Below are 23,632 nucleotides of genomic sequence, written 5' to 3'. Positions count from 1 at the left end.
CAGGGGTCTTCAAACCTGGCCCTTTTATGACTGGTGGACTTCAACTCCCAGGGAGTTGAAGTCTACCAGTCATAAAAGGGCCAGGTTTGAAGACCCCTGGCTTAGGATTTCAAGGACAGAAGATTGCAGAGAAGAAAGAAGAAGAAGAAGAAGAAGAAGAAGAAAGAAGAAGAAGAAGGAGGAGGAGGAGGAGGAGGAGGAGGTACTGTTCCCAAGATGGTTAATTTCCTAACCAGGTATTTGGAGAAGGACTCACAGGATAACCAGGGTCTCCAGACTCCCCACGAGCTCCCCTGTTGCCAGTGGGACCCTAAAAAGGAGAGGGTGAGAAAGACACGAAAAACCACATGAGAAATGGCCTGGTGTTCCAAAACCCTACTTCGTGTTTTAAGTCATGGTGAGGGTATAACTATCCAGAGAAGCAAGGCCTTTTGGGTGATGGCCTCAAGTTAGTGAAGTATCTCCCAAAAGAGGTCCAGCAGGCTCCATCCCTTCTCTTCTTCGCAAGGTGGGAGGTCCATCTGACCACCACCTCTTAGGCCTTCCATTATGCATTGGCCTGCCATTGGCCACAAGCCTTGAGTTGGCCTTGAGAAGACCTTTACTGATAAGTAGCCCTGGACAGGACAGGTAGCTTACTCTCTCTCCAGGTGGCCCAGGGGCTCCCTCTTTCTTCCCATCATCACCTTGTTCTCCCTGAAAAACACAAAACACGTGGTTTAGAGGGCAAAAGGTGGCTAGAGGGCAAAAGGTGGCTAGAGCCTTGGTGGAGCAGTGGGCTAATGCCTCCTTAAGTAACACCAGCTGCCTTAAGTAACACCAGTTGCCTGCAATTAGTGCAGGTTCGAGTCCCACCAGGCTCAAGGTTGACTCAGCCTTCCATCCTTCCGAGGTAGGTAAAATGAGGAACCAGATTGTTGGGGGCAATAAGCTGACTTTGTAATAATGCCACTGGGGGGGCAAAAGCCCTAATAAGCAGACATATACATAGAATGAAGGCTATTGCTAAGCACATTTGATTTGTGCTTAGATTGTAAGCCGCCCTGAGTCTTCGGAGAAGGGCGGGATATAAATGGGATTAAAAAAAAACACAAATGGAAAGAAGCACACAAAGGCGGATCTACATTCATGCATTCCCCAACCAGGGACCATCTAATCCAGAGGTCCCCAACCTTTTGGGCGCCAGGGACCGATTCCGTGTAGAAAGGATTTTCCACGGACCAGAGGGCGCGTAGTTTTGTTTGTGCGAACCGGTTGCTGGCATGCTGCGGCCCGGTACCGGTGCACAGACCAGGGGTTGGGGACCCTTGATCTAATCATTTCTTGAACACATCCAGGGAGAGATGCTTTTTTTTTTCCCTAGCATCGATCCGAACCGCCTTCTTAGGATGGAAATTCTGGTGCCCAGCAGAGCTTGCTCAAATTATAAAATAAAGTGCAGTTTAAGAAAACAATGGCGACCCTCGCGAGCCACAAAGAAAAAAAACGTCGTCGGTCGTACAGCTCAACACAACAGGCCAGCTGGAGTAAAAGGACACTCTGGTCTCTGTCCAAAAAGAATTTAAACCATAAAGCAACGTTCCAAAATATATAGGGGGGGGGGGGGAGAACCCAAATTCAACTGCAAAACTCAATGTAGCAGCTGTTTGCCAGCTCATAAAGTCCAGCTGACGGGATTTTCTCATAAAACTGCAGGTTGGCGAAAGGGAGGGAAAAATGTGCTGAAGGTGTTTTTTTAGGAAAACTAATAAAAGTTAGAATCCTGCACACTTCCTTTGGAAGGAAATTCGACGAAGACAAGCCAGTCCTGAAAACGATTGCATTCCTGCTGTACTATTGAGACAGATAACAATGGAGTTGCTGGCACAGCCTTAAAAACCACACTGCGCAATTCTTGAAAAATGTTGTCCCATTCCTTGCTCGCACCTAGACCAATTCATTCTTCTCCTCGTGGTTTTTTTTTTCTTTTCTTTCTTCTTTTCTCCTTACATCATTTCTCAAAATGAGGCTTCCGATGAATTTATAACGGTTTAAGTGTACCCCTGAAGCAGCCGGGAATGATAGAAAGCAGAAAAGTCATCGGATCCGGAGTAGGATGGAGCAAAAATGGAAGATTTGGGACCGGATCGTCACGAAGAAGCAAAGCAAGCCATTTCCCCCCCCCCAAGCTGCGATGCCTATTTGTGAAAAGGGTAAAAGTTCTTTCAGCGTAGGGAAAAGAAAATGCTTTTGGCTTCATTTGATCTTACAATTGAACCCAACATCCCAAAGTGTGCGGTGCAAATATGTAAATCGGGGTTGAAATTGAGAGTGCGTGTCTGAGGAAGCTAAGTGTAGAAGGATGGATTTTTAAGAAGAGATTGGACAATCATTTGTCTGAAATGGTATAGGGTTTCCTACCTGAGCAGGGGGTTGGACTAGAAGACCTCCAAGGTCCCTTCCAACTCTGTTATTCTATTCTATTCTATTCTATTCTATTCTATTCTATTCTATTCTATTCTATTCTATTCTATTCTATTCTATTCTATTCTATTCAATATTCTATTTCATTCCATTCCATTCTATTCATTATTCATATTCCTATTATTCCCTATTCTATTCTATTCTATTCTATTCTATTCTTATTCAATATTCATATTCCTTATTCTCTATTCTATTCTATTCCATTCCATTCCATTCCAATTTCTATTCCATTCCATTCCAATTTCTATTCTATTCTATTCTATTCCAATTTCTATTCTATTCTATTCTATTCTATTCTATTCTATTCTATTCTATTCTATTCTATTCTATTCCATTCTATTCTATTCTATCCTATTCTATTCTTATTCAATATTCATATTCCTTATTCTCTATTCTATTCTATTCTTATTCAATATTCATATTCCTTATTCTCTATTCTATTCTATTCCATTCCATTCCATTCCATTCCATTCCATTCCATTCCATTCCATTCCATTCCATTCCATTCCAATTTCTATTCTATTCTATTCTATTCTATTCTATTCTATTCTATTCTATTCTATTCTATTCTATTCTATTCTATTCTATTCTTATTCAATATTCAATATTCATATTCATATTATTCTCTATTCTATTCTTATTCAATATTCAATATTCATATTCATATTCATATTATTCTCTATTCTATTCCTTTCCATTCCATTCCATTCCAACACAGACTCTGTTATCAGTTGCAAACCTGCAGTAAGTATGAATGGAAAAGGAGAGGGTGAGGACAGATCCCTTCCTAATGTCCACCGTCTCTGGGTAGGAAGCATCGCTTTGTAACTTGGAAGAGGGAAAAATGAAGTTTTTCCAGCTGGACTTCTCTTTGCTTGGCAAGGGCTATTTGAAGAGCTGCAGAGAGACTGATCCAAGAAGAATCATTGACTAGGATGCACCACGGCATTACAACGTGCCGGCGTTGGGGAGAATCAGCCAGCCAAGAACAGACCAAATTTCTGGGACACCAAAGTTTCTAATCCCTTGACATTTCCACTCACTGAGTTCCTTATTTGTGTCTTCATGAAGTCAGTCCTTGATTCTTTTCCAAAAGGATGGTTGGTACTACAATTAAAAATCAGCTGACAGCTCTCCCATCCAAGAACGACCAGGTTTGACCCTGCTTAGCTTCCCAGACCAGAAACAGGGGCTCTGCCTAAGACCCCCAGTAAGGTTCTCGGGACCACCCAGCCATAAAGGTCATAGAGATGTGATGTTATGATTTAGGTTAAAGAGAGACCCAACGTAGAACTAAGGAGAAAATTTCTGACAGGGGGAAGAATTAATCAGTGGAATGGCTTGCCTCCTGAAGTTGTGGGTGCTCCATCACTGGAGGCTTTCGAGAACAGACTGGACAGAGTTTCTCCTGCTTGAGTGGGGGCTTAGAATAGAAGACCTCCAAGGTCCCTTCCAACCTTATTATTCTATGTTCTGTAATACCTGCCTAGCTCCTTCGCTCCTGACCTTTCCCCATAGCAATGGCCGGATGATGCCAGGGTAGAGATTTTCAAGCTCAAAAAAAAAACAGAATGAAAAATGGCTCTCATCAAAAGATCCTGGCAACAAAAATGGACCATATTAATTCCTCCTTTTGAAGTCTCCCATGCACCATCCATTCTGTCCATTTACGGTACCTTTTCCCCCTTAGGTCCAGGAAGTCCCATGGTGCCCGGTGATCCTGTGTGTCCCTGCAGATTAGAAGAAAGGGAATGACAATGAAATTCCGTCCTCTGTGGAAGTCAACTTTGGCACAGGGGCCTTGACCAAAGGCCTTCAGCAGCATGGACCTGAATTCGTTCTTTGTTTCCTGGACTCCAGGATAGGTGGAACCTCTCTCTCTCTCTCTCTCTCCCTTACCCCAACCCTAACCCCTTATTCTATGGATTTTCTCCACGGGTGGAAAAAAGGGACACATTTGAGAAGACGCTGAGATGTCCCAAGAAAATAACAGTTCCTGGTTTCTAAAAAGGCAGCAAGATAAGAACTACACAGATCTCTGTGTGGTCCCTGAAAGGTAGTTTAGTGTGTCCACAACACTCCCAAACCATAGTTACCTGATAGCCTTTTAATCCCATCTCTCCTTGGACACCCATCTGGCCCGGAGGTCCCTGTCAAGAAGAACAGAGAGTCAATTCCATCCTTGCTCTTCCTGAAATTGGTTCAGTCGCTTCGGGAAGACAAATGTTCTCTTTCTAGCTCATATTTGTTCACACTCTTTAAGGTTTTAGCCTCTCAAGACCCTTCCTTTGAGAAACCTAGATTCCAGGATCTTCTCTAAACTGAATAGACCCCCCACCCCTCACCCCCACCCCCCGTTCTCTCCCAAACCTGTGTGGGCTTCTCTACTTTCCTCCAGTTCTTATTTAAATAGAAGAAAGGGAGGTTGGTCTGGGAATAATGTCACAGAAAGAGAAGTGGCATTCAAGAGGACTTGGATTTTTCTAGACCAGCATCATTCTCCTGATGGTCCCAATACTAGAAGTCAAACCCTCGTCTCCATTGAGGTTCACCAGCAACTGAGCCTCAGGCTGTTTCTCCTCCTGGACGAAATACATAGTCATCTTTGACCCTTCAGAAGGGAACCAACGGAACCTCAAATTGTTTCTCCTCCTGGATGAAATACATAGTCATCTTTGACCCTTCAGAAGGGAACCAACGGAACCTCAAATTGTTTCTCCTCCTGGATGAAATACATAGTCATCTTTGACTCTTAAGTAGGGAACCAGCTCAAGCCGTTTCTAGTCTATTACTCAAAGTAATATCAGTTCATTGCTCAGGCAGGTAGAGAGAGGAAAAGAATGAATTTCATTGTGTTTTATTAGAATATATCAATAAAGCCTTGCCTCTGAACAGTCAGTACTTCACCGATTTGGGTCATATGGTACAGTTCGGCCCAGAAGTTTACAGAAAAATCCCATTTGGGTGACTGGATGAGAAGAGCCGTAAACAGGGGATAGACATCTCAAGGCAAAAACATGAGTGGGTAGAACGCAGGTAACTGGGGAAGAACAGTTTCAATGGATTATAACTTAAGAGTTAATTTTAAAAAGCCAATTCTCACCCTAGGTCCAAGGGTACCCCTTGATCCTTTGGGGCCCTGAGTCCCTGTGGAGCCCATAGGTCCAGGTGGGCCTGTCTCTCCAAGCTGTCCTTCGTGACCTTTGCTGCCCTGAAGAAGAGCAGACACATCAGCAATTGAAACCACGCTAGTCCCCCATGGTTGAACTGTCTCGGCTGAGACTATAATATTAAACTGAAAGGGGAGAATAGAATAGAGTAGAATAGAATAGAATAGAATAGAATAGAATAGAATAGAATAGAATAGAATAGAATAGAATAGAATAGAATAGAATAGAATAGAATAGAATAGAATAGAATAGAATAGAATAGAATAGAATAGAATAGAATAGAATAGAATAGAATAGAGCTGGAAGGGACCTTGGAGGTCTTCTAGTCCAACCCCCTGCTCAGGCAGGAAACCCTATAGCATTGCAGACAAATGGCTGCCCGCTCTTTTCTTAAAAGCCTCCAGTGATAAAGCACCCACAATGTATGAAGGCAAGCTGTTCCACTGATTAATTGTCCTCACACAGGTCGGGAAACGTCTCCCAACAGAGCAACACAAATTAATTTAAAAATATTTAGCATGTCAAGTAAGAAGCTAGGTTAGAATATCTCTTTGACAGGCTAGTTCTCTAATGAGAACTAGTTTAGGTCATGAAACGGCTGTAGGAAAACAAGCAAGCTCAGAGAGCACCAAGGATCCGATAGTAGTCCTCCTCCTCCTCCTCCTCCTCCTCTCTGCAAACCCCCCTCCCTTCTAGCACTGGTGATGTTACCTAGTTTGGGACATGAAACATCTGCAAGAAAACCACCCAGCTCAGAGAGCACCAAGGACCCCACAGTCCTCCTCCTCCTCCTTCCCCTCCTCCTCCTCCACCTCCTCTCCACAAACCCAACTCCCTTCTAGCACTGATGATGTTACCTAGTTTGGGTCATGAAACGTCTACAAGAAAACAAGCAAGCTCAGAGAACACCAAGGGCCCCACAGTCCTCCTCCTCCACCTCCTCTCCAGAAACCCAACTCCCTTCTAGCTCTGATGATGTTACCTAGTTTGGGTCATGAAACGTCTACAAGAAAACAAGCAAGCTCGGAGAGCACCAGGGAGCCCTCCTGTCAACCCTGAGCTACAAAGATTGTCCTTCCTGGGCCAGTTCTCTGTATTCTGAAGACCTTCCATGTCCCTCAAGTTCCATCTTCCTCCTTCCAGCTTAGTTGATTTCTATCACCCGAAGTCTCCCACACTCTCAACTCAGGGTGAAGAGACCACTGGTGGGATTCAAATAGGTGAACAACCGGTTCTCTGCGTGGATGCTGCTTCCGGAAGTCCGTTCTGGGCCTGGGCAATAAAAAAAATCAGCTACCGGTTCTGCCGAAGTGGTGCGAACCAGCTGAATGCCACCACTGGAAGAGACCCAACAGAAAGCAGAAGAGATTATTTTGAGAATTAGAAAAGATGCAACCACCCTTACCTTAAGTCCAGCTTTGCCCTTTTCTCCTTGATGGCCAGGTTTTCCTTCTGGACCCTGAGAAGAAGAAGAAGAAGAAGAAGAAGAAAGAGGACATCAACGGTCAAGGTCTTCCAAAGGTCAAGAGTTTAATTAGACAGACCTTTTTCACACAAGAACGTATACCCAAAGGGTGGCCTAGATACATGGAGGAGGAGGAGGAGGAGGAGGAGGAGGAGGAGGAGGAGGAGGAGGAAAAAGAGAGAAAGCTGCTAGGTATTTTCCCAAGGATGTGAGATGACTCATCCTATGTCATGACTTTGAACAGGGAAGCCAAGGGCCTCTGTTTCACGATGAGTCCTGCAGTCCTCAGGCATTCAGCCAAACAATTGGTGGGATGGAACACCACAGCTGCTGGAGAGTTGACGAAATAATGAATTTATACAATATTTTTTTCCAAACGAGGAGTTGTATCTTTCAAGAGGGCTTTGGCGTTATTCCACGGAGCAAAACCTTGCTCTAATTCAAATCCCTTGATATCGGAAGGCAGAAAGATGGATGCTGAAGAAACTCGTGCTTGATTTATCGCCAGATACTTCAGTCTGGGTTGCTGGTGAAACATGGACACTAACCTCACTAAGGACCCCACAGTCCTCCTCCTCCTCCTCCTCCTCCCCGTAAACCCCCCTTCCTTCTGGGCACTGATGAGGTTACCTAGTTTGGGTCATGAAATGTCTGCAATAAAACAAGCAAGGCCAGAGAGCACCAAGGACCCCGTAGTCCTCCTCCTCCTCTTCCTCCTCCTCTCCACAAACCCAACTCCCTTCTAGCTCTGATGATGTTACCTAGTTTGAGTCATGAAACGTCTACAAGAAAACAAGCAAGCTCAGAGAGCACCAAGGAGCCCTCATGTCAACCCTGAGCTACAAATATTCTCATTTATTACTGTCTGTAGTTGTTTCGGCGTGCAATGCTCTACAGCGGCGTCTTGAAGGGAGAAGTTGAAAGAGTTAAACATCCAGGATGTGAGGAAGTCAGTAGATATTTTATGGATTGCGCAGTAGACAGGTCCTCAATGGAAAGTAAGCCGGTTGCCACTGTTTTTTATTTGGATGTACCGGTAACGAACATTACTGACACCTAAACCAAGAAATGGACTCGTACAAAGCAGCCACATAGTCACTAAATAGAGACACAAAGACACTCTCCAGATTTCCTGTCATTTTTCTACTACAGCCCAGCTGGTCCTACAAGAACTTTAATCAAAGGCTGTTCAAGAGAAACCCTTGTCCACGCAGACAATGGCCAGAATGTCTCCAGGAAATTAGCTGAATTAGAGAGCTGGTCCCTCAATGATCTAATTACTTGTGGACTCATCAGAAACATGTTTCGTCTGCGTTCTCTCAGTCACAATGACTAAGCCCTCGTTGAAGAGTTAGGAATTTATAACTTCAGATGGGGATGAATTAAACGGAATCGCTGATTGTGGGGAAAAAATGATTCCTCTGTGTGGTCATAGGAAAACTCTAGACACTGGACAGCCTTCCCAAACTGGGCATCAGCTGCCAAAATTACCAGCCAGCTCGACCAATTAAGGACTAGATAAGAAGGCGCTCGAAGGTAAGTTCTCAGCAAAATTTCTAAAAAGAGAATGGGCGCACGTAGGGGAAGCTCAGGTGGGCATCATCTGAGGTTCAAGAAGAAGATGGAAAACTTCCCAGAAGAACAAGAGAAGACTGTACAGTGTGTGCTTCTCAAAATAGAAGCCATCTCCAATGTAAGAAATAAGAGACAACATAGATCCCTAGAAGATGGTGGTCCCGATCGAACAGAATATAGGTAGCTCAGGGTTGACCTGTGGTATCCTTGGTGCTCTCTTAGCGTGGTGGGTTTCTTGCAGATGCTTGACTGAAATGGTATGGGGTTTCCTGCCTGAGCAAGGGGTTGGGCTAAAAGACCTCCTAGGTCCCTTCCAATTCTGTTATTCTATTCTATTCTATTCTATTATTCTATTCTATTCTATTCTATTCTATTCTATTCTATTCTATTCTATTCTATTCTATTCTATTCTATTCTATTCTATTCTATTCTATTCTATTCCATTCCATTCCATTCCATTCCATTCCACTCCACTCCACTCCACTCCACTCCACTCTACTCTATTCTATTCTACTCCATTCCGTGTTCTGTTCTATTCTATTCTATTCTATTCTATTCTATTCTATTCTATTCTATTCTATTCTATTCTATTCTATTCTATTCTATTCTACTCCATTCCGTGTTCTATTCTATTCCATTCCGTATTCTATTCTATTCTATTCTATTCTATTCTATTCTATTCTATTCTATTCTATTCTATTCTATTCTATTCCATTCCATTCCATTCCATTCCATTCCATTCCATTCCATTCTTATTCTATTCTACCCAACTAGGAAACATCCATATGGAATGGAAGAGTAATGAAACATCCGCAAGAAAACCATCAAGCTCAGAGAGCACCAAGGACCCCATAGGTGATGGTCCTTCCAATAAAGTCATCTAAGATTCATGAGTATCTGGACTGAAAAGAGTCCGAGAAAGGAAGATGATCCAAAACAAGAAGGGGGAAACCAATCCAGGATTGGTTCTCCGCTCACACTTTGATCCAGTTTGGCAGGAAAGCTCAACGTAGCTTCTAGGAGGCACCAAGAAGACTGGAAGACGCCAGAGCAGATCGTATCGTTTGTTCCTACTTGATCAGATACTATCTACATTGGCAGCTGCTCTCTTCCTCTCTCAATTGCATGGAACAAGTCTTTCCTTAGAAGTTCAAGTGGGAGGGAGAAGGGATTTAACAGAGGTTAAGCCACTGTCCCAAGAAAAGGCACACACAATTCTGTTCAAAAGCCCTCATTCCCTACCTCCCTTACACGAGGTCTAGATCAATTTCTCCAAGATAAGAATTTGGGGATAGAGAGAGAAAGAGAGAGGGAGAGAACATGCTAGATCTTTACAAATTTGTTGCAGAGTTGCTCTCCTTCCAACTTGTCCCAGCTTGAAAACAAATCCCAGCTGGGTCAAGCTTCCACAGCCCAATACTTGGATCCATCCTTCATAAGCCAAACATTCCTGCCAATTCGCACTGAAGGAAGATGCTATATCGGTTTCCTTCCCCTCTGCGTCGCTAAAGAAGAGCGTGCTTTCCCAGCACTGATTCACAGATGGAGGATTTATGTATGTATTTATTTAGGTACTGTCTTTTGGTTGTTGTTTTTTTCTTTTTTTTCTTTTCATTCCTTCGTCCAAATTCTTGGGAGTTCCTGCTAGAGAATTCTCATGAATTGCTGGGGCCCAGATGACAGAGGGAGTATATATGTATATATATATATATATATAAAAACCTAGTTTCTGTTCAGAAGATCAAACTGCAGGATCTAAAAGCTGAGTCAAGGGTGAAACAGCTGACCAAAATGAAAATTCAACACTGTCAAAAAAGATTGAGCCTCATCAGATCAGAGACCAAAGCCAAACGTTCAATTTTTGGTTTTTTTTTGTTTTCATTTTTAAAGAAGAAGTAGAATTGCTGGAGTGCAATGGAAGTCCGTTCCATTAATAATGCGGTTTTCTTTCTCGTATTCACGTGGATTGGGAAATCTTCTCAAGGTTTCCAATATCTTCCAATATCTCAGGGGCTGCCCCAAAGAAGAGGGAGTCAAGCTATTCTCCAAAGCACCTGAAGGCAGGACAAGAAGCAACGGATGGAAACTAGTCAAGGAGAGAAGCAACCTAGAACTAAGGAGAAACTTCCTGACAGTTAGAACAATTAACCAGTGGAACAACCTGCCTCCAGAAGCGATGAATGTTCCAACACTGGAGGTTTTTAAGAAGAGACTGGACAGCCATTTGTCTGAAATAGGATAGGGTTTCCTGCCTGAGTGGGGGGGTTGGACCAGATGACCTCCAAGGTCCCTTCCAGCTGCTATTCTATTCTATTCTGATTCTATTCTGATGGATTGTCACTCGAAGAAAAGAATTGCACACAATTTGTTTTTCTCCAATGGACACCCAAACAGCTCTTTTAATCCCATCGTTTAGTAATTATCTCATGAGAACAAGTCCTTAATTTTGTTGACATTGCTCTCCCCTCCCTCTCCTCTTTTTCGGAGAGGAGGGGTTGGACTAGAAGACCTCCAAGGTCCCTTCCAATTCTTCTACTCTACTCTACTCTACTCTACTCTACTCTACTCTACTCTACTCTACTCTACTCTACTCTACTCTATTCTAAAGGTCTCCAACGTTTACATTTCATGGATGTCCAGAAGATAGAGTTATCTCCCCCAGTGTCTAGAATGGGGCAGGGTCTGCTGCTCGAGCAGGAGTTTCGACTAGAAGACCTTTAAGGTCCCTTCCAGCTTGGTTATTCTGTAATTCTGCAATTCAATCTGCAACCTTCAAGATGTGCCACAGAATGGTTTCTAGAAGCTCATGATGGTGATTTAGCACATCTGAAGGATGTTTGGAGAAGGTCCCTTGAAGCAGAAGTCAAAATCATGTTGGACGCCTTCACCAAGATCCTGAAGCCGTGTCTACTCTTTCATCTCTACTGGAGGCATGAAAATGGCTGTTTTCTCGATGAGTTTAGAAGATCTATCCTAGACACTGTGCCCATACGTCACATAAAAATGGTGAAATAAGAGAGACTTACTTACTCATGTCTCAGACTTAATTATTACTTGGCTCCTATTCTTTCACAACCATGTGGTTGTCTAGAAACCAACTTCAACATCAGAGCACAACCTCTCGTGGCCAGGAATGCCCCAAAGTTTTAATTTCTTCCCGTTGTTGTTTTTTTTTTTTACGGGAACTAACCCAAAGTACACTTCCACAAGGAATAAGCATTCTCTTCAGCTTGAGCACATTTTCTTCTAAGAAATCTACTAGAGTGGGAGGTTCCCAATGAACGAACACGCTTGAAAGATCAAATGTATCTGAAGATCTGTAGGCTAGCCTAAAACAGTCGATCCAAATGTGGATTTGGAAGACACGGGAAGAGAAGACGCAAAAGATATACCGTAAAATAAATGTGTCACACAAAGGAGCACAAACGAGACTGGTGTAATCCGGAATACGGGCTCCAACTCTGATGTCGCCCCCTCGCCTTCAGCTGCATAATTTGACTCCTGTCTCCACCGCTTTGCTTATCCATTCATCACCCCAAACCACAGCGAGCAAAACAGAAATTACGTTTTGTAAACCATGGGCCTGGCTGCCAACGACGTGCCAGGCCAAGCCTGGCAACCGTTTCCCTGCTCACAAGGAGACTCTGTGCCTTGAGTCTAGCGGGAGAAAACCAGAGACACGCGTGGATCTCCAGGGCTGAAGAGCTCCAGATGAAGATGCGGTTCCTCCAAAAGCTCCAGAGGAACGACAGTCCATTCCGAACTCCTCCGTAAATACGCCGTGATGAAGATGAGAGAGAGAGAGAGAGGCCGTGCCAGGCAGTAAAGATGAAGATGTGTTTCCTCCAAAAGCTCCAGAGGAATGACGGTCCATTCCGAACTTCTCCGTAAATACGCCGTGATGAAGATGAGAGAGAGAGAGAGAGAGAGAGAGAGAGAGAGAGAATGAGAGAGAGAGAGAGAGAGAGAGAGAATGAGAGAGAATGAGAGAGAGAGAGAGAGAGAGAGAATGAGAGAGAATGAGAGAGAGAGAGAGAGAGAATGAGAGAGAGAGAGAGAGAGAGAGAGAGAGAGAGAGAGAGAGAGAGAGAGAGAGAGAGAGAGAGAGAAGGAAGAACGGAGCTCCTTTCCTTGCTACAAAGAAATGCCCCCCTCCCCCCCAAAAAAATCAAAGTCTCTTCCCCCCCCCCTGCACGATGTGTTTCACTTTTGGCAGGCTTCACAATTATTTTCTTGGAACTGGGAAAGTCAGATTAGTTCATCCTCATGGCACACGAAAGGCAGCTTATTATGGAGCGGGGGAAATAAAGCTCAGTGCTCACCAACAGCCATTGAAAAGCTTCAGCCTGGCTTGGCCAGCACGCTGGCTCACTTCAATCTACTACAGAGGGAGGAAGTGGAAAACTGGGTTCCCTGGACGCAAGATTAGGCGAAACCTGGAGGTTTACGGTCTTCAAAGGAAAAACAAGAAAGTCCAGTTGCCTCTTGGGGAAAAAAAAGGAAAAAAAAGCAAGCACCTTTGGGACAACCCTGACCTGGATGGCCGAGAATCTCCATAGACATTCAGCTAGGCCAGGGGTAGGCAACCTCGGCTCTTTTATGACTCGTGGACTTCAACTCCCAGAATTCCCGAGTCAGCATAGCATAGCTTAGCTGACTCAGGAATTCTGGGAGTTGAAGTCCATGAGTCATAAAAGAGCCGAGGTTGCCTACCCCTGAGCTAGGCCCTTTGGGAATGAACCCCCTTTCGAATGGTGAGGGACTATGAATGGATTTCCAGGAAACATTGCCGACCGCAGGAACCGTTGGCGCTTCGGTTTGAGAGGCAGACAACCCAGACTCATCCCCAACAGCCTGCGCCCGTCTCCAACAAGGAAGGGACCCAGGGCAGTAAACATCCTGCAGCCAAGAAGGCTCCACACCCATTTGCACCGCTCAGGTGACCCCGAGGACACAGATAGGTAAACCTCCAAGTGGCCTCAACGATTCTCGAAAAGAAGGCAAATGACCAGCGGTCTGCAAGGAGTATAAATCCTTCCCTTCCCCCACCATCCAGTCAGAGCTGAAGAAGCTTCTTGGATGAGAAGCGAAATGTCTTCAAAGGAAAAACAAGAAAGTCCCGTTGAAAGTCTGAAAAAGCACTTTTATGGACTTGATTGGTTATAAAGGACATTTGGAGGGGGGGGGAAGAAGTTGAACTTAGGGATTTGGGCATGAAATTCACAGTCCTGGTTGTGCGAAACTGCAATACACTTGATCTGTAATAAAACGATAACCTTTCTGAACAAATGGAGCCAAGGATCGCTTCCGTTTATTAAAGGAATAAGTTGTGGCCAGTTTGACAACTTTGGATGAGCCCTTAGCTGGAAGAACGTCAAGAAGTTGCAAACCACGTCAAGCTGGCTTCCATATTCTTGCTTTAAAAACAACAACAACAACAACAACAACAACATGGACATCTCCATCCAATCGCCAGGAATCGCCCTCCAGTCGAGGGAGGCCTTATCGTTTCGCACGCTTGCCAGCTGGTCTGCACGCTTTGCTTTTTCCAGCATTCTATCTTAAAATTGGACACAGCCCTGAAACCCCCAACAAAAATACGATTACGAGCCAGCTGAATTATATTGGCTCCTTTGCTTTCTTTTTTTTTCTTTTCTTTCTTTTTTTTTTTGCATTTAAAAATAAAATTAATGCATGCCACGGCACTGCTCAGTTTGGCAAAAAGGACACAGCCTCCATTCAAAGCTCTTGAATAAGGCCGTATAACTCGGTCGTATTTCAAACGGTATGCATGTATCCTTTGAAGCGCTCCTTGTGTTGGCTTTCAGGAAGAAAAAAAAAGTGGAAAAACCTGTGGTTTGGGGCTGTGGTTTTTTTTTTTAGCCCCAAATCCACCCAGAGTGGCTGTTCATGCGCACGGCGCGATCCAGATTAGCAATCTAAAGAGCTGCATCCAGATCTGATTAAAGGCATATTTTATGGGGAACTTCAGGGTTATCAGAATACAAGGCAAAAAGGTAGCATTGAGCCAGGGGATGCAAACGTACCCCTTGCAAAAACAACAACAACAACAACAACTCATTTTTTGCAACCTGTAGAGATTGGGAGGGTTTAAATGTAAACTTAAAGTGTACATCAGGGGTCCCCAAATTCTCTGGCTCATCAACCTGTTTGTGAAGTTTTAGACTGTTCATGGGTCCCCAACTATTTACTATACGAAAATGATTTAATAAATACTACTTTAACTAATGGTAGTACTACTAATAATGACCGCTGTAGGACACTGTCATTGGTGGTTGAATATCTAACCTTAGGTAATATCGTCTCTCTCCCAGCCTTCAAAAGTAGGGACTGATGACTATTCTATTGGAATGGAATGGAATGGAATGGAATGGAATGGAATGGGAAGGAAGGAAGGAAGGAAGGAAGGAAGGAAGGAAGGAAGGAAGGAAGGAAGGAAGGGAGGGAGGGAGGGAGGGAACAGAATTTAGAATAGAAATTAGAATAGAACAGAATAGGAGATGAATAGAATAGAATAGAATAGAATAGAATAGAATAGAATAGAATAGAATAGAATAGAATAGAATAGAATAGAATAGAATAGAATAGAATAGAATAGAATAGAATAGAATAGAATAGAATAGAATAGAACAGAACAGAATAGAATAGAATATAGAGTAGAGTAGAGTAGAGTAGAGTAGAGAAGAATAGTATAGAATAGAACAGAACAGAATAGTAGAATATAGAGTAGAGTAGAGTAGAGTAGAGTAGAATAGAATGTAGAGTAGAGTAGAGTAGAGTAGAGTAGAATAGAATAGAATAGAATAGAATAGAATAGAATAGAATAGAATAGAATAGAATAGAATAGAATAGAATAGAATAGAATAGAATAGAATAGAATAGAAATAGAAATAGAAATAGAAATAGAAATAGAAATAGAATACAATATTGAAAATAGAATAGAACAGAACAGAACAGAATAGGAATATATTGGCCAAGTGTGATTGGAGACACAAGGAATTTGTCTGACACAGCATAGCATCTCCACCAAAAGACAACGTGAGTCCAACAGGGCAGAAGAAACATCAACCAACTTTTCATACTTACTCGGATGCCCGGGGTTCCAGGAACGCCAGGGGGCCCTTCTTTTCCTTGGTCTCCACCTTGCCCTTTGTCCCCACGTTCCCCTTCTGGGCCTGGTTGTCCTTTGTCTCCCTGAAAGAGACAAATGGGCAACACGCTTTTCCCTTTGTTCAGCCGCTGCACAACCTCACAGCTTCTCTCTGCCTCTGAACTCGCCACTTTCTCCTTTGCTTGGGCGTAGAAAGAAAAGAAGGGTTGGCTGAAGCAGAGAAGTCTTACATCTCTAGCAAAAAAATCAATCCATCAAAAAAAAAATCAAGGAAGATTTGACCGCTGGGTCTACGGACTCAGCCAAACGGAACATTGGGGGGAAAAAACCCTCCCTGCACGTTTTATTTTTTTTTAAAAAAAGGTACACCTAGTTAGAACTTTGCTCTCCTTGAAATGCACATTCTTTTTCTACCTGGAGGGACCTCCACAGATGAAATCCATCTAAAGTGAAGGAAAGGGGGAAAGCATAAATAGAGAGTTCTCTTTCAAAAAAAAAAAGGGATTCTTCTTGGTCTAGTCTTGAGTGATCCTACAGCAGAATACCTGCCTGGAGTGACATTAGAGGAGGGTTTCCCCCCCCCAGATTTATCTTAGAGAAGATGACCTTGGGGAAGTGAGAGTCAGAGAAACAAGATCAGGCTTCCAAACAACTCAGAAGAAGAAAGGCGAGATACCTTGAGTCCATCTGGTCCTGCTGTGCCACTGTCTCCTTCAAGGCCAGGTTCTCCCTTATAAGGAACATGGAAAGATCTTTAGAACTTCTGTGTTGGTCACAGACTCCCAAATTAATGTCCTTCGAATGAGCTTTATTTGTTTCGGAGTCTAATGATGGCGTTAGAAGGCGCCATCGTTTACAGCAAGACTTGATCTCACACTTTGGCGTTCTCACCGGTCGAGAACTTCAACATTCACCATGAGCAAATCCCAACCTTTCATTTGGAACCGACTGACGCTCAAAATTAACCTTGCTTCGGTGTCAATTAGAAAAAAAAGAAAAAGTCTTGACCTGCCCACAGGACGAAATCAAATTTTGGCAGAAGCAAGGAGCTTATTTCAGAACGGGTTGAACTGTGGGGTCCTTGGTGCTCTCTGAGCTCGCTGGTTTCCTTGCAGACGTTTCATTACCCAACTAGGCAACATCACCATCATCCCTGGGAGCAAACCCCACACTCAACAATAAGGATGACGTTACCTAGTTGGGTAATGAAACGTCTGCAAGCAAACCACCGAGCTGAGAGAGCACCAAGGACTCCATAGTTCTTTTGGAGCCATCATAAAATCCATACATCTTATTGGGAGAATAAATGTCAACATGTCCATGCAGCAAGAGGGAGAGGACCGTGGATAGTTTGTACTTACCCGTTGGCCAACCAACCCTTGCTCTCCAGGAATCCCCAGTGGACCAAGGTCACCCTAGGAACAGCAAGAAGAGAAGAGATTTTTGAAGCCAGCTTTAGAGACATATTAAGAAGAGGGAGGGACATGCGTGAAGAACAATGTACGAGGAAGGATATCAGAAAGTCAGATTTGGGGCATAAGAGGTGGGGCTTAGAATACGAGGGGTAGAATCTATAAGATAATGTTCCAGCCTATAATACAAGGGGCGCAATTGATAGTCTAAAAAGGCAAACGAAAAAGTCAACATCCCGTGAGGTACTACTGCCACTCTATAAAGCCTTAGTAAGACCACACCTAGAATACCGCAACCAGTTTTGGTCACCACACTATAAAAAAGACCTTGAGACTCTAGGAAAAAGTGCAGAGAAGAGCAAGAAAGATGATGGAGGCTAAAACCTATGAAGAACAGTCGGAGGAACTGGGCATGGCTAGTCTAGTGAAGAGAAGGACCAGGGGAGACATGACAGCCGTCTTCCAAAATATGAGGGGCTGTCACAGAGAGAAGGGGGGTCAACCTGTTCTCCAAAGCACCTGAAGGCCAGACAAGGAACAACGGATGGAAACTGATCGAGGAGAGATTCAACCTAGAAATAAGGAGCAATTTTCTGACAGTGAACACAATCAACCAATGGAACAGGAGTTGCCTTCAGAAGTTGTGGATGCTCCATCACTGGAAGCTTTCAAGAAGAGACTAGATAGCCATCTGTCAGAAGTGGTGTAGGGTCTCCTGCTTGGGCAGGAGGTTGGATTAGATGACCTCCCAGCTCTATTCTATTCTATTCTATTCTATTCTATTCTACTCTACTCTACTCTACTCTACTCTACTCTACTCTACTCTACTCTACTCTACTCTACTCTACTCTAAGCAGCAAAAACTAACTTACATCCCAAGTCAAACCAAACCATTCTTGTTTCTGGATCTCCACTCTGAAAATTCCTCACACGAAGGAAGAAGCTAAACCCCACAAACTTAACAAGCAAAGATACAAACAAGAACTTGAAAGCTGACTTGGAGGCTGCAATAGGACAAAAAAAAAACCGTCGCAAGTTCAACCCAGGAATGAAGAAAGCTCCTTCAAAGGAAATTAACTGAGCGTACGGCAACTCTGGGAAGATAGAAGGAAGTGTCTGACAAAAAGAAAAGAGAAGTTGTGAACTTGGTGGAAGATGTAAATTTGGGTTATTTGCTTCAATGCTGTCTTTTAAGAGGTTTCCCCTGGCCCGCCCCCCTCCAAAATGCATTTCCTTGGAGGAGCAGCTGTACCTCCAATCCTAACCGTGGGCACACACAAATTTTAGACGAAAGGCTGAAGACTTCTCCTGGGGATAGGGGGGGGAACACGCTTCCTGTTTGAAACATGAGCTCACACTCCAGGAGTCCGTCTGTTGGAGGAGCTGGAAAGCCAGGCAAATAAAGGGGTTTTGTTTTTTTGTTTTTTTTACTCCTGAGAGGGTAAAAAGGAGGGGGTGGCTAAACATTATGCAGGACCAATAGAGCTGAAAAAAGGAGACAGAGAGAGAGAGAGAGAGAGACCCTCCGAAGGTCCAGCCATGACTTGGGAGGCTTTCCAAAGCAAACAGACCAGTCGGAGGAGAAAAACACACGAAGCTGGAAGGAAGCAGAATTTAATTGCTTGGAATGGAATGGAATGGAATGGAATGGAATGGAATGGGATGGGATATAGAATGGAGTGGAATATGGAGTGGAAAATATAATATAATATAATATAATATAATAATAGAATAGAATAGAATAGAATAGAATAGAATAGAATAGAATAGAATAGAATAGAATAGAATAGAATAGAGTAGAGTAGAGTAGAGTAGAGTAGAGTAGAGTAGAGTAGAGTAGAATAGAATGTAGAGTAGAGTAGAGTAGAATAGAATAGAATAAAATAGAATAGAATAGAATGTAGAGTAGAGTAGAGTAGAGTAGAGTAGAGTAGAATAGAATAGAATAGAATAAAATAGAATAGAATAGAATGTAGAGTAGAGTAGAGTAGAGTAGAGTAGAGTAGAGTAGAATAGAATAGAATAGAATAGAATAGAATAGAATAGAATAGAATAGAATAGAATAGAATAGAATAGAATAGAATAGAATAGAATAGAATAGAATAGAATAGAATAGAATGTAGAGTGGAGTGGAGTGGAGTGGAGTGGAGTGGAGTGGAGTGGAGTGGAGTGGAGTGGAGTGGAGTGGAGTGGAGTGGAGTGGAGTGGAAGAGAAGAGAAGAGAAGAGAAGAGAAGAGAAGAGAAGAGAAGAGAAGAGAAGAGAAGAGAAGAGAAGAGAAGAGAAGAGAAGAGAATATGGAATAGAATATGGAAGGGAAGGGAATCTCATAATTGAACTGCAAAGTGTGATCTTTCTCTCTCCCTTTCCATTCATCCATCATCCATCCTCCTTTCCTCCCTCCCTTCAGAAATTGTAGGTGCTCCATCACTGGAGATTTTTAAGACTAGACAATCACCTGTCTGAGATGGTGTAGGGCAGGGGTAGGCAACCTCGGCTCTTTTATGACTTATGGACTTCAACTCCCAGAATTCCTGAGCCAGCTATGCTGGCTCAGGAATTCTGGGAGTTGAAGTCCATGAGTCATAAAAGAGCCAAGGTTGCCTACCCCTGACCTAAGAAGAACGGAAGATCTTCTCTCTCCCTTACCTTCACGCCAGGTTCTCCTGGAAGTCCTCGCTGTCCTGCTACACCAGGAGGTCCCTGAAAGAGGAGGAGGGGGAAAAAATAAATAGAAAGGAAGACCCAACAGAGAACAGGCTGCAGAGGATCAATGAGGCTGCTTCTTTTTTTACCCAGAATTCCCAGAAAAAGAGCTGAAGAGTTAACCTTTCAAATTTCAAAAATAACAAAACGTTCAGGTTTTTCATGAGGATCTTCTGCTCTTGACATCAACCATCTTCTGTCTGCCTTGACCTTCTAATACAGGATGCATCTCCCACTTTGGATTTTTATTTTTTTTGAGGATTCCCAAAAGCTGGGTGGATTCCAGGAAATTCAATCAGCCTTGTCCAAAAACAAAACAAGGAGGTGGAAACCATATCCTACCTTATGTCCAATTTCTCCCAAAAGGCCCGGTGGTCCTGGTGGGCCTTGAGGTCCCTGAAAAGACAGGCCCACAGAGTTAAGGATGTGCAAAGCCATCTCCTGAACCAGATCAGGATCTTAAGTGTACATGATTTGATGAGCTGGTTGAGTGACGGACAGAAATTGGTGGAGCCTTGGTGGAGTAGTGGGCTAATGCCTCCTTAAGTAACACCAGCTGCCTGCAATTAGTGCAGGTTCGAGTCCCACCAGGCTCAAGGTTGACTCAGCCTTCCATCCTTCCGAGGTAGGTAAAATGAGGACCCAGATTGTTGGGGGCAATTAAGCTGACTTTGTAATAATGCCGCTTGGGGGTGTGTGTGTGAAAGCCCTAATAAGCAGGCATATACATAGAATGAAGGCTACTGCTAAGCTTGTAAGCCGCCCTGAGTCTTCGGAGAAGGGCGGGATATAAATGGAATTAAAATAATAATAAAAAAAATTGCCAGGAGGTGCCACCTAGACCGAATCATTTCTGACTGTCCCTCCAAAGTTTTCAATCAAATTGCAATTTCTGTTCATCGCAAGGACCGTCGTTCCTTCGTTTGCTTTTCACCAAATGAAATCAAATACAGGTGCTGGGTCCAGCTCTGGCGTCTTCGGAGAAGACCTTCATTTTGGCCAAAGTGTTAAGGGAATGGACCAGGCATAGAGTCAAAATCACGCGAAGTAATTATTAGCGCTTTATAAAACCCTAGTGAGGCCACACCTGGAATACTGCAGCCAATTTTGATCACCATATCAACAAAAAAGATGTTGAGAGTTTGGAAAAAAAATTCAGAGAAGAGCAACTAAGATGATCCAAGGCCTGGAGACTAAAACATACGAAGAACGGCTGCAGGACTTGGGTTTGGCTAGTCTAAATAAAAGAAGAAATGGTGTGTGTTTTGTGTCTGTGTGTGTGTGTGTGTGTGTGTGTGAGCAGTATTCCAGTATTTGAGGGGCTGCCATAAGGCAGAGGGGGTCAAGTTATTCACCAAAGCACCAGAGGGCAAGACGAGAAACAACAGTTGGAAACTGGTCAAGTAGAGAAGCAACCTGGAATTGAGGAGAAACTTCCTGAGAGTGAGGACAATTAACCAGTGGAACAGCTTGCCACCAGAAATCATGGACACTCCATCACTGGAGATTTTTAAGAAGAGACTAGACATTCACCTGTCTGAGGCAGTATAGGTTCTCCTGCTTGAGCAGGGGGCTGCTAGAAGACCTCCAAGGTCCCTTCCTGCTCTATTCTATTCTATTCTATTCTATTCTATTCTATTCTATTCTATTCTATTCTATTCTATTCTATTCTATTCTATTCTATTCTATTCTATTCTATTCATTTCATTCTCTATTCTATTCTATTCTATTCTAATTCTATTCTATTCTATTCTATTCTATTCTATTCTGCATTCTCTTCTCTTCTCTTCCACATTTTCTCTTCTCTTCTTATTCTATTCTATTCTTATTCTATTCTATTCTACTCTACTCTATTCTATTCTGCATTCTCTTCTCTTCCATATTTTCTATTCTATTCTATTCTATTCTATTCTATTCTATTTATTTCATTCTCTATTCTATTCTATTCTATTCTATTCTATTCTATTCTATTCTATTCTATTCTATTCTATTCTATTCTATTCTGCATTCTCTTCTCTTCTCTTCCACATTTTCTCTTCTCTTCTTATTCTATTCTATTCTTATTCTATTCTATTCTACTCTACTCTATTCTATTCTGCATTCTCTTCTCTTCCATATTTTCTATTCTATTCTATTCTATTCTATTCTATTCTATTCTATTCTATTCTATTCTATTCTATTCTATTCTACTCTACTCTACTCTACTCTACTCTACTCTACTCTACTCTACTCTACTCTACTCTACTCTATTCCATTCCATTCCATTCTATTCTATTCTAATGCTGGGTCTCCTTTGAGGCAGACTTCTCGTGTTCTTCCCCGTGCCTCTCTCCAAGCTGCTCAGACAGGAGTAATGAAAAGTGGGGTTGAAGAGTGGACAGGTGTGGAGACCAAAGTAGAGCTTCATTTGTGGTACTTGCCAAATCTCCAGAAGGCCCTTTCTCTCCTTGTGGTCCAGAAGATCCTTGGATGCCCTACAATGAAACAAGTCAATGAATAGCCCAAGCTCTAAACGAGAGGCAACTTCTCTCATAAATTTAATTGCCCTTCCATTTTTCCTCTTCTCCAAATTAAGTAATTCAGCTTTATAACTGAGCAGGAGAGCGGTTAAAAAAAAACAATGACTTTTTTTCAAGCCACTGCTAGAATTACCCATCATGCATGTAAGTTCATTATATCACGGAAATTTGCTTTTGAAATCCTTGTGCATAAGGCAAAATGGATGGGAGGAAAGTGTACCAAGCTTAGTGAGAACTTTTTTTAAAATAATAAAATAAAATAAAATTAAAATTAAAATTAAAATTAAAATTAAAATTAAAATTAAAATTAAAATTAAAATAAATTAAAATTAATTAAATTAAAATTAAAATTAAAATTAAAATTAAAATTAAAATTAAAATTAAAATTAAAATTAAAATTAAAATTAAAAATAAATAAAATAAAATAATCCAAACTAATACAGAAGTGGGATGAACGATGCTTTTCAATGATGGTGAAAAATCAGGAATCAAGGGAAGAAAAAAAAAGAAGGAAGAAAAATTAGACAAATTAAAGAAAGAGGGGGGAAACACCCTCCTTTATTCAACTTTTACTAGCCTGGATCCACCTCCATAAAATGGTGGAAATAATCTCATATGGCTTCTCGCCACTAGTGTCTCTGATAAAATATGAATTCTTTTCGTTAGGAAGCAAGATGCATGGACTTACAGGAAAGCCATGAGTTCCAGTCTCTCCCATTTCTCCAATCTTTCCCTACAAACACAAAGATTTGATTGAGTTCTGCAAACATATCATAAACATCTCAAACAGTTTTAGATTCCTTCAAAAAAATACTGAATGTACCTCTTGGCCGTCCAGTCCTGGTTGACCTGGATTACCTGGGATGCCCTGTTAATAAGATCATAACAAAAGGGAGAGTATTTTAAATATATATATATATATATATATATATATATATATATATATATATATATATATGTGTGTGTGTGTGTGTGTGTGTGTGTGTGTGTGTGTGTGTGTGTGTGTGTGTGTGTGTGTAAATTACTAACAAAGAATTAAAGGGAAACTGAGATGCATTTCTGACTCCTTAGTCATCATCAGTCAGCTATACCCTTCTGAGATTCGAACCTGGGCTGATTGCATACAAGGCAGTGTTATTTGCCTCTAAGCCACAAGGTCCCTCTCGCTCTGTTAGCTTTTTTCTGCAAGGG

General features: G+C 42.5%; 1 protein-coding gene across 1 annotated transcript in view; it reads right to left on the bottom strand.

Annotated features, from left to right (window-relative positions):
• COL27A1 (collagen type XXVII alpha 1 chain) overlaps positions 1–23,632 on the bottom strand; it is a 145,135-nt gene that overhangs the window by 25,260 nt on the left and 96,243 nt on the right. The window contains exons 26-39 of the mRNA XM_081339484.1: positions 23,265–23,309; positions 23,130–23,174; positions 22,343–22,396; positions 20,265–20,318; positions 19,866–19,919; positions 17,167–17,220; positions 16,482–16,535; positions 15,781–15,888; positions 7,039–7,092; positions 5,567–5,674; positions 4,560–4,613; positions 4,140–4,193; positions 640–696; positions 257–310 (exon numbers count right to left, since the gene is read on the bottom strand). Of these exons, the coding sequence (XP_081195610.1) occupies positions 257–310; positions 640–696; positions 4,140–4,193; positions 4,560–4,613; positions 5,567–5,674; positions 7,039–7,092; positions 15,781–15,888; positions 16,482–16,535; positions 17,167–17,220; positions 19,866–19,919; positions 20,265–20,318; positions 22,343–22,396; positions 23,130–23,174; positions 23,265–23,309 (849 nt within the window). The remainder of the gene's footprint in view (positions 1–256; positions 311–639; positions 697–4,139; positions 4,194–4,559; positions 4,614–5,566; positions 5,675–7,038; positions 7,093–15,780; positions 15,889–16,481; positions 16,536–17,166; positions 17,221–19,865; positions 19,920–20,264; positions 20,319–22,342; positions 22,397–23,129; positions 23,175–23,264; positions 23,310–23,632) is intronic.

This window comes from Vipera berus (genome assembly GCF_964194415.1).
Source record: "Vipera berus genome assembly, chromosome: 15".
In the NCBI taxonomy this organism is placed as follows: domain Eukaryota; kingdom Metazoa; phylum Chordata; class Lepidosauria; order Squamata; family Viperidae; genus Vipera; species Vipera berus.
This window is presented reverse-complemented; position numbering and strand designations above follow the sequence as displayed.